The sequence below is a fragment of the Calonectris borealis genome, chromosome 16, assembly GCF_964195595.1.
Source record: "Calonectris borealis chromosome 16, bCalBor7.hap1.2, whole genome shotgun sequence".
Taxonomy (NCBI): Eukaryota; Metazoa; Chordata; class Aves; order Procellariiformes; family Procellariidae; genus Calonectris; species Calonectris borealis.
The window spans coordinates 14,522,100-14,542,413 of NC_134327.1; the positions used below are offsets into that span (position 1 = coordinate 14,522,100).

General features: G+C 55.5%; 1 protein-coding gene across 9 annotated transcripts in view; it reads left to right on the forward strand.

Moving 5' to 3' along the window:
* The window catches only part of MPRIP (myosin phosphatase Rho interacting protein), an 82,791-nt gene that overhangs the window by 36,760 nt on the left and 25,717 nt on the right, over positions 1 to 20,314 (forward strand). For 3 of the 9 annotated variants that reach the window (XM_075165397.1, XM_075165398.1, XM_075165396.1), the window contains exons 5-11: positions 2,609 to 2,693; positions 7,600 to 7,810; positions 8,794 to 9,310; positions 15,291 to 15,432; positions 15,979 to 16,095; positions 18,709 to 18,765; positions 20,178 to 20,246. In XM_075165397.1, the coding sequence (XP_075021498.1) occupies positions 2,609 to 2,693; positions 7,600 to 7,810; positions 8,794 to 9,310; positions 15,291 to 15,432; positions 15,979 to 16,095; positions 18,709 to 18,765; positions 20,178 to 20,246 (1,198 nt within the window). Of the gene's footprint in view, positions 1 to 2,608; positions 2,694 to 7,599; positions 7,811 to 8,793; positions 9,311 to 15,290; positions 15,433 to 15,978; positions 16,096 to 18,708; positions 18,766 to 20,177; positions 20,247 to 20,314 lie in introns of those variants that run through there. The other 6 variants (XM_075165401.1, XM_075165404.1, XM_075165403.1 and 3 more) reach the window with 4 other exon arrangements.

A 20,314-nucleotide genomic window follows, 5' to 3' on the forward strand; every position in this document is an offset into this window, starting at 1 on the left:
CCGGGCTGGAGCCTGAGGCTTCCCAACCTTCCAGAGCCAGCGCTCAAGGAAACTCAGCCTCTGCCGGGAGCCTTGGCCAGGCCCCGGAGCTGAGATGCTCCTAAGTCACTCGATACTTACGAAGGCCACCGTTTTCAGGTCAGTTTTGTTGTCTGCCGTTGGGCAATATCCTGCTCCCCGCTGCAGAACAACATTCCCAGCGGCGTTTACCCTTGGGAGCTGAGCTACACTAGAGCATTTGTGGGATGCTCCGAGGGTGCATCCGATGCTGAGGTGCTCCTGGCCTGGCCGCGGCAGCTTCAGCCCCAGCAGAAAGCAGCTGGGGGAAGAAGCTTGGCCGCAGGGTGAACACCAGGATGGGGTGGGAGCTGATGGGTGCTGAGGTGACCCCACAGTGCTTTTAGGACAGGCACCCAGCCTGCTGGCGTAGGTGTTGTCCCCACACTATGGGTCCCATAGTCCCAGGGCTGGCGTGTACGTCCCCGAGCACCATACGCCCTCTGGTCCTCGTCCCCCCCTGGGCAGACGTGGCCTCCTGGGGCTGCCTTCTCTGCATTTACCCCGTCCCCATTCGGACTCGCCTTCGCAGCGCCCGCCTCGCCCCGGTCGCTCCCTGCGGGCAGGCTGGCAGAGGGGGCAGATGCAGCCCACCCCCCTGGTCCCAGTGGAGCATCTGACCTCCGAGGACGATTAAAATATCATCGCTCGTAGGAGCGCCTGCTGCCGGGATGCAGTTGCTGAGCAACACTGAAGATTAGGCCACTAAAATGAGCAAATTGCCATAGATTTCCCCACTCCAGGTGTTGGATGGTGACCTAGAAACATCCTTGTCCATCGTTTATGTGCCGGCTTGGGTTGAAGCCGGTGCTGGTGAGGGTGCAGAGCCGTGGGAGAGCCGAGCCGCTGGCATGCAGCGACAGACCGCGACGGTGCTGCTGCTCACCTGCGAGCGTTTCCCACGTGGGGTGTCTGGAGCTCGGTGCCTCCCTCCCAAAATTTCTTGACATTTGAAACTAGAGTGGAAAGTTGAAGGGATGAAGCGCTCGCTCTTTCCCACTCTTCCGAGGCACGGCGTCTGCTGCTTGCCCGAGCCCTGGCAGCAGCAGAGTCAGTGCTTTCTGTTGCGATGATTTCTATTTCCAAGCATTTTCTTTAGTTGTGACTCCCCCCATTTTGGTAAATGCCTAAAAAGTAGGCATTTTTCTATGCATGTTTTTATGCGTTGAAACTTCCCTGCTCTACTGAGACACGGGAGCGTGGGCGATTTCCCGCTCCGTGCACCGCCTCGGGCCGGCAGACCTGTCCTCCGGGGCACGGCCACCCCCTGGCCCTGTTTGCAGCGGTGGGGTTGCACCGGCTGCGGAGCCGGGGCGCAGAGGCACGGGGGAATCGTGGCACGGGGGAGCCGGCTCCTCTCCTCCAGCCGAGGCAGGAGCAATGGCGATGCCCCAAAACGTGGCCACCCCTCATGCCCTGCTCTCTTCTCCCTCTCCCCACACTCCGGTTCGCAGCTCAGCCTTTTGTTGCCGGTCCTGCCCGCCGCGCGGGAGGGAGAGGCATTGCAGAGCAAGGTGGGGCTGATTTATTGTTCATTGGCTCGGCGTTGGATTTTGAAGCAGAGCGTTTGCTCCTGACTGCAAGCATTAATCATCCCGAAACAGTCCCACTCTGGGTCCGAGCCAGGCGGGTTTCATTTGCAGTTGCAGCACGACAGGAAGATTTCCCCAGCCGGGGGAGAATTTGTTTTACGTTTGTTGCATGCTTCTGGCATTTATTGCTTAACCAAAACCCACTTGATGTGGTCATCTCAAAACGCTTTACAGCAGCAGCGTGCGAAGTGGGGGGAACAGGAGAGGGAAGCAGGGACATCTGAAGCAGGAATGTTTCCTAGCGGTCCACGGATCCCTGTGGAGTTCACAGAGGTGCAGGGGCAGGTCGTCAGGCCGCAGTGGGAGGCCAGAGGAGGGTCCCCCAAAAAAGCGGCTTGTGCAGGGGATGGAAATCTCAACGCCAAGTTCACGCTATTCTTTCTTGGACAAAAGCGCTTTGTGTGCAGTGTGCGGGCGTTGGCATCGCTGAAGGGGGAAGGTCCTGCCGGAGGCTCTGTTCCTCTCGCCTGTCTTTCAGGATCCTTGAATCCCTGTCCCATGTCAGCCTTGGCCATGGCCTCGCTCTTGCAGCGAGTGGCATTTGAGCCAAAGCCCCCTGGGGTCATCCCTCCTCCCCTCCTCTCCTGCCACATTTTTCCCCCAGGAGCTGGTTGGGATGATTTCTGGGTACTATTTACCATGTTGACCCTGACCAGGTTGGAGAAGCTGAGCTCCTCCGTGTGCCCAGCTCCAGCTCGGGGCTGAGCTTATGGCCAAGTTACAAACCCCGGAAGGCTGGGGTTAGGGGTGAAATGTGGATGCTCCGTCTCTGGAGCTTGCAGGCAGCCTGCCCCGGAGGTGGGATGGGGCAGCGTCTCTCCGGGCAGTGTGGTCAGAGCCACCCGTGGGGGGGAACAGCTTTGGGGTCCGCAGCCTGCGGGAAGCTGCGTTACACCGCATGGTTGCTCCCATCCCTGCCCTTCGGCACAGATCTCACCTTTTGCTTTCTCTGCCTGCAGGTGGCTGGAGATGCTGATAGTCTATCCGAGGACAAACAAGCAGAATCAGAAGAAGAAGAGGAAGGTAGAGCCCCCAACTCCCCAGGTAACCCCAGGGGGACACACCCTGTCACCCAGTCCCTTGCCTCCCTCTCAGGGCCACGGCATTGCTCTGCTCCCGGGGAAGATCCCCCCCAACCAGCCGGACCAGCGGGCTGCCAGCCCTCTGATGCTGGGGTGAGCCAGGGCAGCAGGACGGCGTGAATTAATTCCTGGTCATCGCTTCCCAGGGTCACACGCTGCTGCTGTTGCTCTCCTGGCTGCTTTGGGGCCACGTTTCGCTCCCCGGGCGCTGTCTTGTGGCACCAGCCCTGCACCACGCTGTCCCCTGCGTGGTCCCTGTGGGGGACCGGGGGAGAGGTGCTGGGCCGTTCACGGGCCATTTCGGCAGAAACAGGATGAAATTCCATCGGGCTCCAGTTACCCGCTTTGAGATGACCCCAGAGATAATGGGAATGAAAGGAAAATACTAAAGGCCAGGGCCAGGCTGGGAGCTCCGGGGGCCGGAGCCGGGCTCTCCAGGGACCCGGCGGTGGCTTCGTGCTCACTTTGACTATAAATGGTAAAAAGCGGGGCCAGCCGTGACTCACTCGTTCCTGCTGGGCTCCCACGTGGCCGGAGTGGGGGAGAATCCCACAGAGGGGGAACGTGACCCCGAGGCCACCCTCGTCCCTCGCCGGGGCTGAGAACAGCCACGTCCCTGAGGCCGCCTGACCTCCGGGCGTGCGTCCCACCGCCGCGGGGGACCGGCTGGGAGGGCTCCTCTGGCCGAGCTGGGCTGTGGCACTGGGGGACTGAAAACAGCATCGGGGCGTCCCCTGAGCCCTGGTTTTCAGGTCCCCTTCGATGAAGTCCCCAGGTTGGTCCTTGTGCAAGTTGGGCCATGGGTGGGTTTTGTAGGGCGTTTGTTTGAAGCAGGTTTCCTCCACTTCACTGGATAAAGAAGTTCTGGGCAATGGGAAAAAAAACTGGGGGGAAGATGATCCTTTTTTGCACACCAAGCTGGAAGTCTGAGCCACCTCCTGCCAAGGGCTGGGGTCATCACAGCCCCTCGAATGCAGGCTCCGGTGATGCTCCAGGGAAGATGCCTGCTCCCTCCATGGCCAAGAGCTGACATGTTACAAGTTGCCCGTCCTCAACCCCAGGGAGGGGGCTGCCACTTTCGGGGCACCCCAGCAAGCTGATGCAGCAGGGCAGGGATGCTCACCCCATCCCTGGCGCAACACTAAACCCAGGCTGGGTTCAGGAGGGGGACGGGGCGAAGAGGAGAAGGGGCGCAGAGCCAGAAAAACATCATTCTGGGTTACATTTCATCACCATGGCAACTTCTTGGAAACCGTACAGGATCCGAGCTCCTGAGCACCAAATAAGGGAAGCGGCTGCGGGAAGGATGCTGGCTCCCCGTGGGCGGACGGGCTCCCCAGGTGCTTGGGGATGGGGTGAGCATGGAGCCTGGTGGCACTTTCCCCCTCCTTGGGTTGGAGCGGCATGGTCCGCCCCAAGCCCCGTCCTGCTTGCTGCCCTCCTTCCACCCTCTCCATCCCATCACTCCCAGCCCTGTGGCACCAGAAAAAGACTCAAATTCACTTTTGTAAAACCAAGTGGGACCTGCTGCCAGACGGATGCTGCGCTGTGTCGGGCACTCACGAGAAACCTGCAAAGGCAGAAGCAGCATCTTTCCTCTGTCTCCTGAATCGTGCCGATGCAGGCGGCTCGTCCGAGGAAGGAGAGAGGATGCTGGGGAGAAAATCAGCACCAAATCCCCCTCTGTGAAATGGCTTCTGCTGAATTTGGCTGCTGTTCAGCTCGCTCTCCATGTGCCGGCGGAGAAAGCCTGATTTCTTTCTAAAGACAGCGGCAGCAGATCATGTCTGAGAGCTGCCCAGGGAGGGATGGACACCTTTGTGATTTAAAAAAAAAATTTAAAACAATGGATATTTCTGCTTTTTCCCACTCCCACGTAGTTTTTCCTTGTCTGTGTTACAGCAGAGCTTGGCTGCAACCAGGCGCTCCTGGGGCATCAGGAGCGTTTTCAGCTCCCCCCATCATTTTGCATCTTCCCCCTGCAAAATCACCAGGGTGGGAGAGACGCAGGCAAAGCAGGGAATATCATCCAGCTGCAGATTTTTGGACAGGAGTTGTTAGGTGCAATCGTAGAAATGTTTTCACCTTTGCTTTGCAAGAAGGTTGTGGTCTTAGGGGAAAAAGGGCAGGTTTCTCTTGCAGCTTTTGCCATGCTCCGGCAGAGCGGTGCAGGCAGTGGGAGAGACTGGGCTTGCTGCCTTTGCCTGCCTGCTGCTCCTGGGAAATTGAGACGAGATTTGGGGCTGAAATCTGGGATTCGAGGCACTGCCCTCTATTGCAGGACGGGTTTGCACAGGGGTGCGGCAGGCTCGGCTAAGCAGAGCATGCCCGGGCATACTTAATGCAACTGGAGGCTGGTTTTGCCGATTTTGGTGCACGCTCCTTTTTGGAGCTGTTCGTACCGCTGAGCAGCAAAGAGTTAATTTCTCTGCTTGTTTATAGACTGCTTTTTGGCCCTCAAATCTCTGTCTAATTAAATACATATCTACAAATAATTATATGGGGGTGTGTGTAAGGAGTATATAAAAATATATATCCTGAGCTGGCAATTAGTTTTGGGCTTTCAGATCAATGAATGAGAGAGTTGTTGAGCTCGGAAGGGCCCTTGGAGATCGTCTGGTCCGACCCCCTGCTCAAGCAGCATCCCCTCGAGCAGGATGCCCGTGAACTCTGGATTGTTTACCTCCAACACTGCATTCCTTTAGAGTGAAATTTCCAAGGGGATTTTTTTTTTTAAAATTGAGGTCATTTGCTGCTTGTTGTGGCTGTGCACGGAGCCAGGACCCGCTCCCTGGGAGATCCCCGGGCTGCTCCGGCGCAGCCCTGCGAATGCCGATTTGGAGGTGCAGGGCTAAAACCCGCGGGTGGCTCCGCTGATGTGGGAGCGGGGACGGAGGGGATGCTCTTTGCAGCCCGTGTCCCCAGCCCGTGGCTGCCGGCTCGGGTGCTCCTGCATTCCCCCTGCTCCGTGGAAAGGGAACAAGCAGCTGGGAAACTTCCCACAATGCGAAGACTTTGGAGGGGGGATAATTGTCATTGATTTATTGGTGGCTTTAAGGAAAATAATCTGCTAATGCAGAAGCTTAATATGACAACAGCAAAACATCTGCTAGTGAACAAAGCCAAACCCTAAGCGAGTTGTGAAAGCTGCTGCCTCTTCTGGGGCGAGCGCCCAACCTGGGCTGCCCGGGCTGCGACCACCATCTGATGGACTCCAGAGCCCCTCGTTAGGGACCAGAGCACAAGTCTGATGAGGAGCGGCTGAGGGAACTGGGGGTGTTCAGCCTGGAGAAGAGGAGGCTGAGGGGAGACCTCATCGCGCTCTACAACTACCTGGAAGGAGGTTGTAGCGAGGTGGGGGTCGGTCTCTTCTCCCAAGTAATAAGTGATAGAACGAGAGGAAATGGCCTCAAATTGCACCAGGGGAGGTTTAGAGTGGATATTAGGAAAAATTTCTTCACTGAAGGGGTTGTCAAGCATTGGAACAGGCTGCCCAGGGAAATGGTTGAGTCACTATCCCTGGAGGTATTTAAAAGACGTGCAGATGTGGCACTTAGGGACATGGTGTAGTGGTGGGCTTGGCAGTGCTAGGTTAACGGTTGGACTCGATGATCTTAAAGGTCTTTTCCAACCTAAACGATTCTATGATTCTGTGATTCTATGACCAGCTAGAGAAGCATTTACGATGATGGGTATTGTTTTAAAATAGCATAAAGCTCAATGCGATGTTGTATTTCCTTTTTAAAAGAAGCGGCCTGTTAGGTAACCAAAGGGGAGGAGTACAGCGCCAGTTGGGTTTTATTCTTTTTATCAGTGGCCTGCAGCAAACCAGCTGTGACAAACAAACAACACAGCTGCTGGTGGCAGGGAATTAATTTTCTCCTCCATCCTGTGTCCTTTAGCTTGATTTCTTGTTTTTTCTGACATTAGTTATAACACTGAGAAAATTCAGTCCTGGCAAATGGGACCCGGGAGAGAAGCCTGGTGTTGGTCTGTATTTGTGAAAGGCAGCGGCTGCCCGCGAGCCAGCCCGCAGAGGGACTGGGGATGCGCAGAAGGACTGGGGACATGGAGCGGGGACATGCAGAGGGAAATAGGGGATGCTGTGTTGATTTGCATCAATTACAGAGGATGCACTGTCACCCCAAACTGGGTTTTGGTGGAGGTGAGGGGAGCGTTTCCAGGTTCCCCGTGAGTCTGGACCCGACAGACCCGTTTGAGCATTGCACATGAATTTGGGTGCATAGCCCCACGCGTGCGCCGGCCGGCTTTTGGGAAGAGCTGCTGTGCTGGAGCATAAGCGGAGCTGCATGGGACCCTGAGCGCTGGGGAAGGGCCGGGGCTTTGCTCCGCTTGGGATTGGGCTGCGCAAGCAGGAGATGAACTTTTCCCAAGGAATTACGTGTCGGTGGCCGCAGCGTCCTGCGCGCCATGCCGGGAAGGGCAGTTCCTATCTGAAAACAAAGCCAGCGAGCCCCTCCGCTGCTGAAGCACCCGGCCGAAGGTCTCCTTCATTTGTCGGCTCGCCTTTGCCCTGGATCTTTTCCCAGCTGGATGCATGGGGAGGTTTCGGGAGCCCTCCCCGGTGAGGGACGTTTCCTCTCTCACTGCGAGAGCGGCGATGGTCCCTTTGGCCGAGGAAGTCCTGACCCATCCCTGCTGCCGCGCTGCCCTGGGGCAGGGTTTCCACCTGCGAGCTTGTCCCCCTGGGAATGTGGCAGTGGCACATGGCTGAGCAGCCCAGTCCCCATCCTGTCATGGCACCCAAGCCTGTGGGACCCACGCCTCCGGGAACAGTCCGATGGGGACCCTGGGTGTGGAGCTGGGACAGACCCCTCTAACCCCGCCATCTCCCTCTTTCTTTCTAGGAGCCCGGTCCTGCTAAGATGGCCGTGACCAGCAGCAACATCCCCAGCGCGGAGAAGGTCCCTGCCACCAAGTCCACGCTTTGGCAAGAAGAAATGAGGGGCAAAGACCAAGCGGACGGGGGCAGCGGCATCAGCCCGGCGCAGAGCCCGGTGCAAGGCCAGGCCGGGGCTGCCAGCTCCCTGAAGGATGCCGTGCTGGACAGCAAGGAAGGTGAGGGACGGGGGTGGCAGCACCCGTGTGATGCTGCGGTGACCCGGTTCGGGCAGCTGAGCTGGCAGAAAACCACCGTAGAGGGGAAAGTTTTCTGTGGGTTTGGTTCCTGGAGCATCCCAGCAAGGAGGGGGAGGCAGACCTCGTCCCTGCCGCGCGGGGACCAGCACGAGGCATTACAGGCTGGAGTTTAGGAAGGAAAAAATTTGCATCACATGCTGGAAAAACACAGCATGGGGCCCAATCCTGCCCTGGCAGGGAGAAGGGGCTGCCTGCCCTCGCACTGGAAGCAAAATGAGGGGGAAAACGCCTTTTCTAGCCCCTCCGCATCCCCATTTGGGGCACCCGGAGGGCGTGGGGCCATGCTGCGCTCAGCCCGGCTGTCAGGGCTGCCAAGCCCCGAGCGCTGCTTCCTCCTCCGGCCCCTGCATCAGCGCCCTGTTTACATTTGGTCCCTGATCAGTCCCTGGAAGGCGCCGGGGCCACAGCATTGTTCTCCCTGGAACAATAGGGGCTGGGGACTCTTCCTGCCGGGGCCATGGACAGGTCCCACGTGCTGTGGCTGTTTCCTTTATCTGCCCGCTTGGATGGGGGGATGCTTTCTGCCCGGCTGCCAGGAGCAAGGTGTCCGCACCGTGCGCCCACGGAGCTGTGGTTGATGCTGGGCTGGGAAGCACAGGGGTGGAAATGGGCGCACAGCGGTGACTGCAGCCGTCCATTTCTTGGTTTGAAGGTTTAGGTCTTTCATCCGTGCGAGCCCAACCCAAGGGTTGGACCAGCATCCCCAGTTCCCTGCAGACGGTCCCACCATCTCCATGGGCTTGAAGGGTGGTCAGGGTGCAAGAGGTGGCACAGCGTGGGGCTGGGGCCCCGACCGCCTTCGCTCTCATTTCCTGCCCCTGGCCTGGGTGGAATCAGGGTGGTTTTTGTTGAAAGCAGAACTCGGACTTGAAACCAAGCACGATGACTTCTCTGTCCCTTAGACGAGAGCTCCATGAATGGAGACCGGATAGACTGTGGGCGGAAGACGCGTGTCGAGAGCGGGTACTTTTCCTTGGAGAAGACCAAGCAAGACTCGAAGCTGGAAGAGCAGCAGCTGCCGCCCCCACCGAGCCCGCCCAGCCCCAGCACCCCGAACAACAGGTACAGTTATCCCAAATCGCCCTCGCAGGAGCATGCCCAGCCCTTTCCTTCCCCAGGTACCCGATCAGGCGACCGAATGATTCACAGCTTCTCTCTGAACTCCTTGGACTCGAAGAGCAGTTGCCCCATGCACAAGGACTCCAGCAGCAGAGATGTAGGAAGGGGAGCTGAAAAATCGGGGCGTCCCCTTTCTTTTAAAGCCAGCCGGCAGTACACCACCCTGGCCGACGTTCCCAAGGCCATTAGGATCAGTAATCGTGAGGCCTTCCAGGTGGAGAGGAAGCGGCTAGAGCGGAGAACCCGGGCCCGTAGCCCTGGGCGAGAAGAAGTGGCCCGGCTCTTTGGCAATGAGAGAAGGTAAGGGATGAGTGGCTAATCTCCTCCTTGCATGCTTGCAGCGGCAGCGAGGCTGGGTCCCCCCCGCACCCCTGGACGGAGCAGGCGGTATTTGCTGGGTGAAGCCCCTTTGTATTACAGTGCTCCTGGGTTTAAGGATGCCCATCCACACTGGCCAGGCGGTGGGACGTCCTTAGTAGTGCTAGTGTTCAGGTGTCACCCTGCCTGGCTGCTCTGGGGACAGCTGGCTGAGGTGGGTGATGTTCGGTGGCTGTATTTGCAAGCAAGCCCACCCTCCCCATCCCCTCCCCGGCGCGGCACACGCTGGCAGCTGGCACCATTAATTAGGTTAGCTCTCTAAATGGTGTTAGTGCCGGGTACGTTACGCAACTGCTTAATGAGCTGAGAGAGGTTTCAAAATGTCACGGCATTAATCTGGGAGAGGAGAGGCGGGTGCAGTGCCGAGGCTGCAAAACAGCTTAGTGCGGAGGAGGACGGGGAGGGCGTCCGCACGCACGCCTGCACCGCGCACCGGCGTGCTTGGTGCTCTCCGGGCGAGGCGAAGGATGGGCTCGACTTGCCCTGGGAGAGACGCCTTTGTGCGGTGAGGGCAGCAGAGCAAACCGGGAGACAGGCCCCAGGCGAGAGGGCCGCCTGCCAGTCTGATTTTCTTGCCCTGGTTTTCCTCCGGGCATGTTCTCTCTCGCACGGTTTCAGCAGGCCCTTCCCCTCTGTTTCTTCCCAGCCCCTAAAGGACTGTTTTCCAGCCTGGCTTCCTCACGCCGAGAGCTGGGAGCGGGTCTGAGGAGGGCGGCGCAGCTTTGTGCCGGTGCCGCCGGTTGCCAGGAGGGTGCCAAACCCAGCCCAGCCTCGGCAGCGCGCACAGCGAGCGCCAGGCTGGGGATAAAGGAGAAGAGCATGGGTTTGGCTTCTCCTGCCTTGGGAATTGGGTGGAAAGAGAAGGATGCCACGCAGGTCCCTTGGCCACCCTGGGGATGAGGCTGAGGAAAGGCTGGTGACTGCTGGTTTGCAGGTTGAGCTGGTGCAGCCTGTTGGCCGGGTGTGGGCAAGATCATGTCCCCGCTGGGTTTGCTTGCACAGGGCACCCTGGCCAGCGCCTGCCCCAGTGTGAGGGGACAGCACGTTCCTCCGGTGCCGACAGTCCCTTGCTCCGGCGCTGGGGGTATCGTGCAGCACTGGGATCCGGCACCGAGGTGGGATGTGCCGGCCGAGGACAGGGAGGAGCAGATTTACAGGCAGATGACGGGGCCCAGGAGAGGATGCTGCTGCCAGAGACGGTCCTTTTTTAATGTCAGCCCCACTCATTGCCTGCTGATGGGTGCCTTTTCCCAGGGAAAGTCTATTTTTCCCAGCCCAGCTGGGCACCTGGGGCTGTTAACAGCTTTTTATTGCTTTATCAGTATTGGCAAAAATTCCCCTGTATCAGCTCAGGGCCTTTATCAGAGCAGGATGGGTGTAGGGAGAGGAGCGGGCGCTGCACCAGGCACAGAGGTCTTGCTGCCCGCGGGGCTGAGCCGGGTCCAGCGTTTGGGAAGGGGGTGATGGCAGAGAGCAGGGCAAGGGGTCCCCACCTGCCGAAGGGTTTGGCTGGGGATCGCAGCCCGCGGAGGCGCATGTCGTGAGCGGGGACGGCTCAGCGGGCAGTGTTTAGGGACGGGCACGTTTGCTTTCTCCTCTGGTAACCTGGGAATTGGCCCGTGCGGCTGGTGTGAGTGGAGAGGCCGTGTGTCCCTGAGCTTGGGGGATTCGGCAGGGCACGGAGAGGCAGTCCAGCGTCGCACCAAAGAATTAACATTCGCCAGCACCCTGCTCAGCTTGGCTTGGCTGCTTTTTAAATTTGAGTTTACTTAGTCCACATATCCCTCTCATTTTTCTCCTCCGAGCTCAGGCTGTGCTGTTTGAGGTTGAGCAAATACAATAACTCATTTCCATGCTGTGGGGTCAGCTTTTTCCCCCGGGTTTAACACCATTTCTAAGAATCCTTCTCAGTAACCCACTAACACGTCCGGGAACGCTTGCGTGAAATCACTTGCCTACATGCCAACCCCATAGGTGCCAGCCGGGCATCGTTCAGATCGGACTTTCATCTCTCAGTGCAGCTGGACGAACTTGCTCTGATTCTGTTGGTATTTTCGGCTTTTCCTCCCGTTTTCCATTTACCCACTGTAAATCAGCGTGTCAGAGCTATGGATGGAAAAGAATTATTTTAGGTACCCAGTGCTGCACCCTGAGTGACACACCTGTAGGCTTAGCTCCAGATTAAGCTGTTTTTCAGGCTTTTTGTCCTGTTTCCTTATAGTAAGAGATATTACACGACTTATGTCCAGGACTTGTGCTGGAAATTTTCCGTGTTGACCATTTATATCTGACGCCGACTCCACGCCCCACGCAGACGTGTGAGCTCACAGCCGCTCAGAAACATGAATCAGAAAACAGGAGATAATCTCCATGATTTTGGTGGAGCAGTGGAGTGCGAGTTCCCTCTGCTGGCACGCGGCAGGACGGGGCCGCCGGCACCGTGCCGCCGGCACCGCGCAGGGACGCCCACCCGGGCCAGGGGAGAGGTTCAGTGTCCAGAGAGGTTGAGCCGTGCCTCCGGTCTTCTGTCCCTGACCCATCCCTAGAGCGAAAGAGCAGGGGCAACTCTTTGGAAACCTCATGGATAAATCTTGAAGCCTGTTTTGCACACAATATCACAGCAGAGAGGGCTGCAGGGACAACCTTGGATGCTGGTCCCCGTATCCCAGCGGGGCTCTGCAGCTGCGGGGATAAATCCTGGCCCATCTCAGGAAGGTGTCAGCAGCTTTGGGAAGGAGACCACCATTCGGTGGGGAGCCCTTGGGGTGCAGAGACCTGGAGCCCCTTTCTCCGGGTGTGTGGCTGCAGGCTTACCCGCCTCCTGCAGCTCCCCGGGGAGCATTGGGATTTCTGGTTGGCAAACTTGGCTTTTCTTGCACACTTCCCGGGATGCAGCCTCTAAAGCCGCGGCTCTCCCGGTTCACCCCCTGTTCTGCTCACGCTGGCAAGAGACCGCTGTGGCATCTGCCGGCTCTGCTGTAGGAGCATGGTCAGGGGGCTGAGGTGTATTTCTAGCCTTGATAAATAGCAGAGCTGCCTGAAATCGCTTAAAAGACTTTTCTTTCTGAAAATTCCTTCTCTGGAACTTCTTGAGATGTAAAGCTCTGCTCTGAATGCTGCTTCTACCTGTAGAAAGGAGTGCCTGCTCTACCAAGTACAGGGTCTTTTTTTCTTGTATAACTATCCTCTTCATTTTTGTGGACCTTTTGGGGAAATTCCTCTTCCTTTTCCTGACACTCACTGTCTTTCTTGGTGCTAAGTAACGAATGAATCCAATAAAAACAAGCCCTTTCTTCCAATCAAAGAAAATCACTTCAACGATAGCTCGTGCTGGTCTTTATCGCTTTCCTTCCCACTGCACGCACCCCTCCGCCTAACAGCCGAGATCTGCAGCTCGGGTTTAGTGGCCTGGAAAAGATTAACAGCCTGCACGGCCGAGGAACTCCTTGGGACGAGCTTTGTAGTTGGGAAAGCACTAAACTGCACCGCAGCTTTTAAAACGCTTCTTCGTACCTTCCTGTCCGCAGCCTTGTCTGTCAACACAGAGGGAGCAGCTCTCCCCTCGGCGCGGTGGGGAGGAGAGGAGAGCCCTTTCCCTCCCCGTCCCCCCAGGATCTCTAGCAGTAACCCCTCTGAAATGTTGAGCTAATGGGAAAAAAACCCCCATTCTTTCCTGTAATCCGGATGATATTAACCCTTGGGGCTGTGATTTGGTTGCAGTGATTTATTTTTCTCCTCCCTTTTTCAATGACGAATTACTGGAATGATTTTGATTTTGTTTTGTATGTAGATGCAGATATATAATTTCCTCTTCTGTTCATTCATTTTCCAGCCTTGTTTTCTTCCAGGTCTTGTTGCTCTCCACCTTCTCCTGCTGTGTTGCTGTGTGACGTGTCCGCCTTTACTTCGCCTGCTTCGCTACCATCTCATCTCAATCTCAAGCCGTAGAACAACCTGGTGGTGCAGCCCCTTTCATGAGAAATCAACCTGCTTTTGATTTTGTTTTATGTTTTTTGGTTAGGTTTTTTTTTTCTCCTGATTTGTTTTTCTTCAGGCCTTCACTTAATAGGGCACAGACAATGTTAATTCATGGACCTCTTACTCCCTCCTAAACTGAGACTCAGAGAAGGCTGGGCCAGTGTGAAAAGGGTTAAAAAATTGTGACTCCAAAACGGTTCCCCGCCTGTCTGTTGGTGAACAGAGGACATGGATTTATGCTCCGCAGGATGGCTTATGTGAACAGACATCTCGCGAGCAGAGCATCCCAGGGGGATTGGGAGCTCTGCGCGAGCCCGGGATGTGCCCACTCCCAGTCTGCAAACTGGGAGGTAGCAGGGCCTGAACAGATGTCCCGTAAAAACATCAGAGACGTTTGAATTTACAAAGCAAAGTCTTCCCCACTGATTTTGTCCCTTCCTCTTTGGTTGCGGGCTTCAGCGCCCGGTCCTGGCAGCCTGGCTCTGAGCAGCAGTGGGGGACCCCCAGCCCGCCGGGGGATGTGATGTGCTCAGACTGTTCGTCTCATTGATGGAATTTGGTGCAAATGTTGGTTGAAAACTGAACATCTCATGTTTTTGGAGTCTTTAACCTGCTGTTCCTTTTTGTGGGAAGTGTTAAAAAATGTTCTTTTGGATAACCTGTTTCCCCTCATGTGGTTGCCATTGTGATTTTCATACACATCAGAGGTTCACACAGAGCAAGCAGCCCCGAGTTTAGATGCGGCACGCGTGGGTCCAAATTTTGTGTCAAGAACTCACCCAGATTCAGCTTTTCGGGGAAGTTCAAAATTGAGCTTTCAACCTCACAGCTTGGAGCTCAGCAGGCGTGTGTGTTGGTGGTGGGTTATTGCTTCACGTTCCCAAGTTGTGGTTAAAGACCTGAGGTTGATACTTGCCTGAACCCCCGGGCATGCAAACTTAGACACCAGCAGGTCCTTTGAAAATTCCAGTATTTCCTCTCCTGTGGGTCAGCGAGCAGCTTTTCATGCTGAAACGGCGCTTTTAATTCCACCTGCAAAGGCCTGTTGTTTGCTCGTTCGTAGGAACGTCCCATTTGGGTTTGGTCCGGGGTTGGCTCCTGCTCCCTCCACATTTCTTCATAGTTCTCCTCCATCCTCGGAGACCTGTGTGCCACGGTGTGATGGGCCACCGAGGCGGTGTCTGAGAGCCCCAGTTGTGCTCCCTGCTGTCCCCACGGGATTTGCAGACCCGTTTGAGAGGAGGGTAGAGCCCCGGGGTTTTGCAGGGGATGCCCTGCTGTGCCTGCACAGGCTGCTTCGCATCTCCTCATGCCTCTTCAGCTGGCGCACCCTGCGAGGCAGACCCGTTGTCTGGAGGCACCTACAGACATTTCTCACTCAGTGCAATCCTGTGGACGTTACCCATGTGGGGCTGAGTTTTTACAGGGTATCTATTGCGGTGAACACACGGGGTGACCCAAAGGTACCCGTTACCTCTGCACCCCAGCTTGGTCTGATGTGTCTCTGCTCTGTGGCCTGGGGAGCCGTCGATAGCTGCGATGCTAGAGAGTAAAGCCAAACTTAAGCCAAAGCTGCTCAATAATCCCTGCTTCTCAAAGAGCTGTAAAATTTACAAGTAAAATGTTATTGCTGGTTTTGCAAGGGTTTTCCAGATATTTAAGAAAGTACTATTTGTGGAGCTGAGTAGCGTGAGGTTTTTCCCCACTTTGGCTGCAGGTAAAATGGTGCGTGTCAGATCGGGCGTTTTGCCCTGGATTTGTGCACACTAGAGATTGCAGAGAAACAGGGACCAAAAGCCAGGTGTGCACGAACACTGGGTCGAGCAATTCTGCAGCCTTAAATTTGTGGGATTGTACAGTTCAGCGCAGTTGCTGTTCCTGTGTTTAAACTGGCTCTGGTTTCCCTTTTCTCTCTGTTTTCCAGGCGATCCCAGGTAATTGAAAAATTTGAGGCATTAGATATTGAGAACGCGGAGCACATGGAAACGAATGTGTCGGCTGGTGCTGCCCTTTCCAGTGAGACGCGGCAGGGCAGGAGCGAGAAGAGGGTTTTCCCGCGGAAACGGGTAAGTTGCTCAGCCGAGGTCTCGTGGTGGGGTTTGGAGGATGGCACCTGGGATCCGGCAGCCCAGGACAGAGGGTTTAGCTATAGGGTTTAGCTATAGGGTTTGTCCCTGGGTGGAGCAGGGGATCTGGAGTCGCAGGCAGGCTCATGCGGGAGCCAGGCGGCTGTGTGTGCTCAGTCTGTGCAGGTTTGCTGCTTGCTGCTCTGCTCCCTTGGCCCAGCTGCAGATCAGAGTGGAAAATCAGGCTGTCTTTTCTCTTTCCTCCAAAACAGAAAGAGGGAAGCTTTAGATCTGGCATGGCAGGACACATCAGGGTGGGGTGAAGTAACAAAAGAAACAGGCAGTCTTGGGAGTCCCAGATGTGCTTAGATATATCGGGAACAAGTTAATGCCTGAGAGGACAAAAAAAATGTATTGCCAATGAAATGACACTTGTTCTGAGCCTGAGATGCCCCTTAAATACATGGATTTTTATGCCGTGAGCCAAGAGAGTGGGACTCGCCGTCCTAGTTCCTGCGCTGATCTGGGTTAACGCTGTTTACACAGGACTTCACTTGCGAAGGTGCAGCTGTGGGCTCCATCCTGGATGTGTCTGCGTCTCCTCTGTCCCCGCATCGCCGGGCAAAGTCGCTGGACAGAAGGTCCACGGAGTCCTCTATGACGGTGAGCCATCGGGGCCATGTCTTCTGCTTTGGGGGAGGACGTGAGAAGCCCTTCCCGGGCAGGTCTGGTGAAAACTTTACTGAAAACTTTACTGTGCTGCTTTCCCCATAGCCAGCACGTAGGACGCAGGATACGCCCAGATTCGGAGCAGGTTTCAGTAACTTGGCTTCACACTTCACGCTTGGCGTGTTAAGGAGAGCTAACACGTGTCCTGGCTTTCTAATGATGTTTCCTTGATGTTGATGCAGTTGCAAGTGGGTGTCGGGGGGACGAAGGCTGCGAGGAAGGGCTGAACCTGCCCTCCTGAGCTTTCCTCTCTGCGTATTTGAAATGCTCAGCAGACCTGGAGGCAAACAATACAGAACAAACATGAAATGCTCTTCTCTCACTCACCACCCTTCTGTAAGAACAAAATAAATACACTTGCTAATCTCTCAAAGAGATTACACAGCCATTGTAAATACGAGCTGCATTTTTTGTGGATGGACAGCTTCTATTCAAGGGCTTCTCAGAAAAATGCAGTAGCTTAGTGTTTCTGTAGTAGCTTTTCATGTAGACTTGTACAGCCACAACAGTGATTTTTAAATTCTTGGTGGTAATAAAAAGGTGCAAGAAGTGCACATTAAGTGGCAATGCACATCGTTTTAGGAAGGCAAGAAAATCATGCAGTCAGTGGGAAGAAAACCTTTTCCTTGCATTAAATACGCCTTTATTGTGCCACTCCTGCTATAAAAGTAGCAACATAAGAAAAACCTGCACACCTGCTGGCTTGCAACCATGATTGCAAGACTATCCCCTGCCCGTCAGGTTCGCTGCGTCAGATCAGACCGGTTATCCGTCAGGATAAAAGCCGAGGGAGAGTTCATCCCTTGTTAGGCTCGGTGGGTTACAGCAGAGCTGTGGCTTGCGCTGCGTGGGTATCTCTTCCATCAAGCGCTTCATCTGTTTTTGGTTTCTAACGTCTACACCCTTCAGTGGCAGCTGGTCCCAAAGTTTTTGTGCTTCAGCAGCTTTGCAGCTTTGGGCAAAGCCTGTGCTCTCCTGCCTGCCAGAGGAAAGCAAAGAGGTTTCCGTGGAGGAGCGGGACCTGCAGGAGAAACCTTCCTGCTCCGGGTGCTTCTGTAGTGTCTCGCTGCAGCCCAGTCTGAAACCTGCATATACCGCTTAGCAGCATCTTTCCTCTCTGGCTGCTTCTATACCTTTGCTTAAACTTTAAGGAAACTAGGAAGTGTAGTAAAGTAGTATGAACGCTGCTGAGGAGGGATTTAGCTGCTTTTGCAGAAGATTCTTGCCCTGTGCTTCTTCTCAGTTGATAAATAACAAGCCCATGAGCAACTGTAACACTTGCACTACTTTTGTTTTCCTTCTCTGCAAAGTGCATGGTCGGGAGCTGGTTATTTTTGATCCAAAATTTAGATCCTTTGCTTGACGCTCTCCTGTTGTACAAGAAAGAGCTTAAACAGGACCCAGACCCGGGGACCATGATCCCACATGCACTTTGACAGAGGAGAAGCAGGCAGGTGGTGGTATCGCGCTCTCAGGGTAAATTAGGGCTGAGATTGGAATGCCCAGCTCTCAGAGCCTACTTCAGAGGTGGATGTAGTCATTGCAAATGCCATTTTCTCTATAGTTCGTTCGTGGCTTATCACTGCCTCGTCAGCAGGTCCTGGTGGGGCTCGGCGGGTTTATTGCCTGCAGCCACATCACAACCAGGGCTGCTCAGGCTGGCGTCTGTCCGCTCCCTCTTCCGATTCTCCAGGGCTTCGGGAAGGGCAAGGTGGCATTTACTTTCCCATGTGTTTTTGTGGAGCGAGGCTGGGTTCCTGCTACCGTGGGAGCACTGAAAATGTGGGATGTGCCGCCCCACAGCATCGGTTTGATTGAATAGGCTCCCAGACCCCAGTTTTCCATTGCTCCCCTTGCCATAGCCAGTTTCAGATGCTACAGCTGCATTTCACAGACTGCTGTCCATTCCTCCTCCGCTCTGCAGCACGTGGAGCAGCTGGAGGAGCTCAGCCTCGAGGGAGCCAAAGCATTTCCACCACATCCTTCCCCGCGCGCGGGCAGGGCTGGGAGGAAGGGCTGGTGGGAGTTATCCCACGCTGTCTTGGTTGCTTTTCTCAGAGCTTCAACATCCCGATGCACCCGCTTTGGAGGAGGGAGCAGGTGTCATTTGGGTGGTGCAGTGCTCGGATTCCCTGTATTTCTAGCCTTGGGAACTCAGCCTTGTTTAGAACCCTGCAGCTTTGCATGAATAGCACATAGTTTTTCCTTCATAGTATATAATAATATAATAGTATATAGTATATATAATATAATAGAGGGACAAAACTGCCTGCAGTCTTGCTAATTCGTTGCTTCTCCTTCCTCTTTAATGCTGGTGTAACAGGAAATTGCAAGAGAAGTGCTAGGAACAGACAGCCTGAATAAACCATACAGCGGGTCTCTATTCCTCCTGGGAGCAAACGTTTAGCTCCACGCGGGATAATGATCCAATTTAACTGCTGCTGGTCTCTTTTATTGCTGCGCTGTGTTTTATCAAACTGCTGCTGTTGTCTGCTGGGTGCGGACGCTTTCACCCTCCTTTCTGATCATCCTTCTCCTTTCTTGCAGCCCGACCTGCTGAACTTCAAGAAGGGCTGGTTGACAAAGCAGTACGAGGACGGGCAGGTGAGTCTGGGGGGCTCTGCCCTTCGTGTCGGTCTTCGATGCCGTGGTCGGTCCCGATTTCTGGCAGCTGACACTCTGACATCCCGGCTGTGCAGGCTGCGCATTGCATGGGGCTGCTCTCGGCGCTGAGGAAGCCCCGATGTCCTTGCAGGGTAGATCAGTATTGGGCCGTGCTCCAGATGGGAGAAACCAGATGTAGGTGCTTGGGCAGAGCAGCAACAGGGAATTTGTACAACTCTGGAGCCAGGCAGCGATGGTTGTGTGCGAGCCCTGTGCAAACGGTGTTAGTCTTGGTGTGGGAATAGCTGGTGCTCTGTCCTGGGGAGATTTCGAAGTCCCACAGCTGGATATCGTGTCGTGTGGGTTTCTAGGGAGCACGGGGCAGCTTGGATAGTAGCACTGGTTTCATGTTCCTGTTCTCTATTAGTCTCATCTCCCTTGCGACCCAGCAACCTCTTTGGCGTCAGTAATGAGGCTCAGATAAGGTCTCCTGAGCGTTGGGGAAATGGCAAGGCCAAGAAATAAATAAATGCCTCTGAGTTGGCACGGAGGAAAGCAGCCGCCGCCGCTTTCGTCCTGCCCATTCCCGGAGGGATGCGGGATGTGCTGCTTTATCAGAGCCTTAGAGACAGGCACCGATGCTGAGGCAGCATGGGTGCCCTGGCCGTTTGCAAACCTGCCCTTCCGTGGATTTCCTTCCCTCCCACTCAGCCCGTTGAGGGAAAATGAGGGCGACTCGCCCGCAGCTGCGAACACCGTGGCCCGGGCTCCGCTGCCGGTACCTGCTGGCGTGTTGGGCCCTGGGGCTGGGGGCACGTCTGTAGGCAGCCAGAGGGGGAATCAGCTGCTGGAGCGGGTGTTTTATTAACTGAAAGCTGCCTTGGTGAGCCTGTGCCTCGCTGGGAGCATGCAGAAGGTGTATTTGTATAGAGCAAGGGCCAGGAATAGGCTCCAACTCAATTTCTAGGTACTGCAGATAAAAGATCAATGTTCTACTGCCTTTTTTTTTTAAAAAAAAAAAACAACGGTCCCTCCAAGGCTTCAAGTGCAGCCACTAAAAGCATCGTCTTGCCAGTGATGCTAATGGGAAGGCTCCAACTGCTCCCTGTTTCACCATCGCATGCAGGGTTGGTGCCGCTGAGGGTCCGGCGCTCTGCTGGTGCGGCAGCGCTGGGGAAATCGGGGTCCTGGCGGTGCAAACCATCGCAGTGTCCCTTGCGTTGCTGCCTGTTCGGGTCTCCCCTTCCCCCGGGAGGGTCTCCCGGTGAAGCCGGGTGCGGAGCTGGGAGGGGAGAGGCTGTGAGCTGCCTCCCTGCAGGGCGTCTCTGCCGGGTGACCTGTGACGAGTTGCCCAGCCTCTGCTGGTGGGGAAGGAGCAGGGTTGTAACTGCCCCATCTTGGTTGTTTCCTAGTGGAAGAAGCACTGGTTTGTGCTGACCGACCAGAGCCTAAGATACTACCGGGATTCAGTGGCGGAGGAGGTAAGTGTCTTCCCCATTGGCATTCAACCCATCGCTCTGCACCCAGGGGAGCCCCAGGTGCTCCCAAA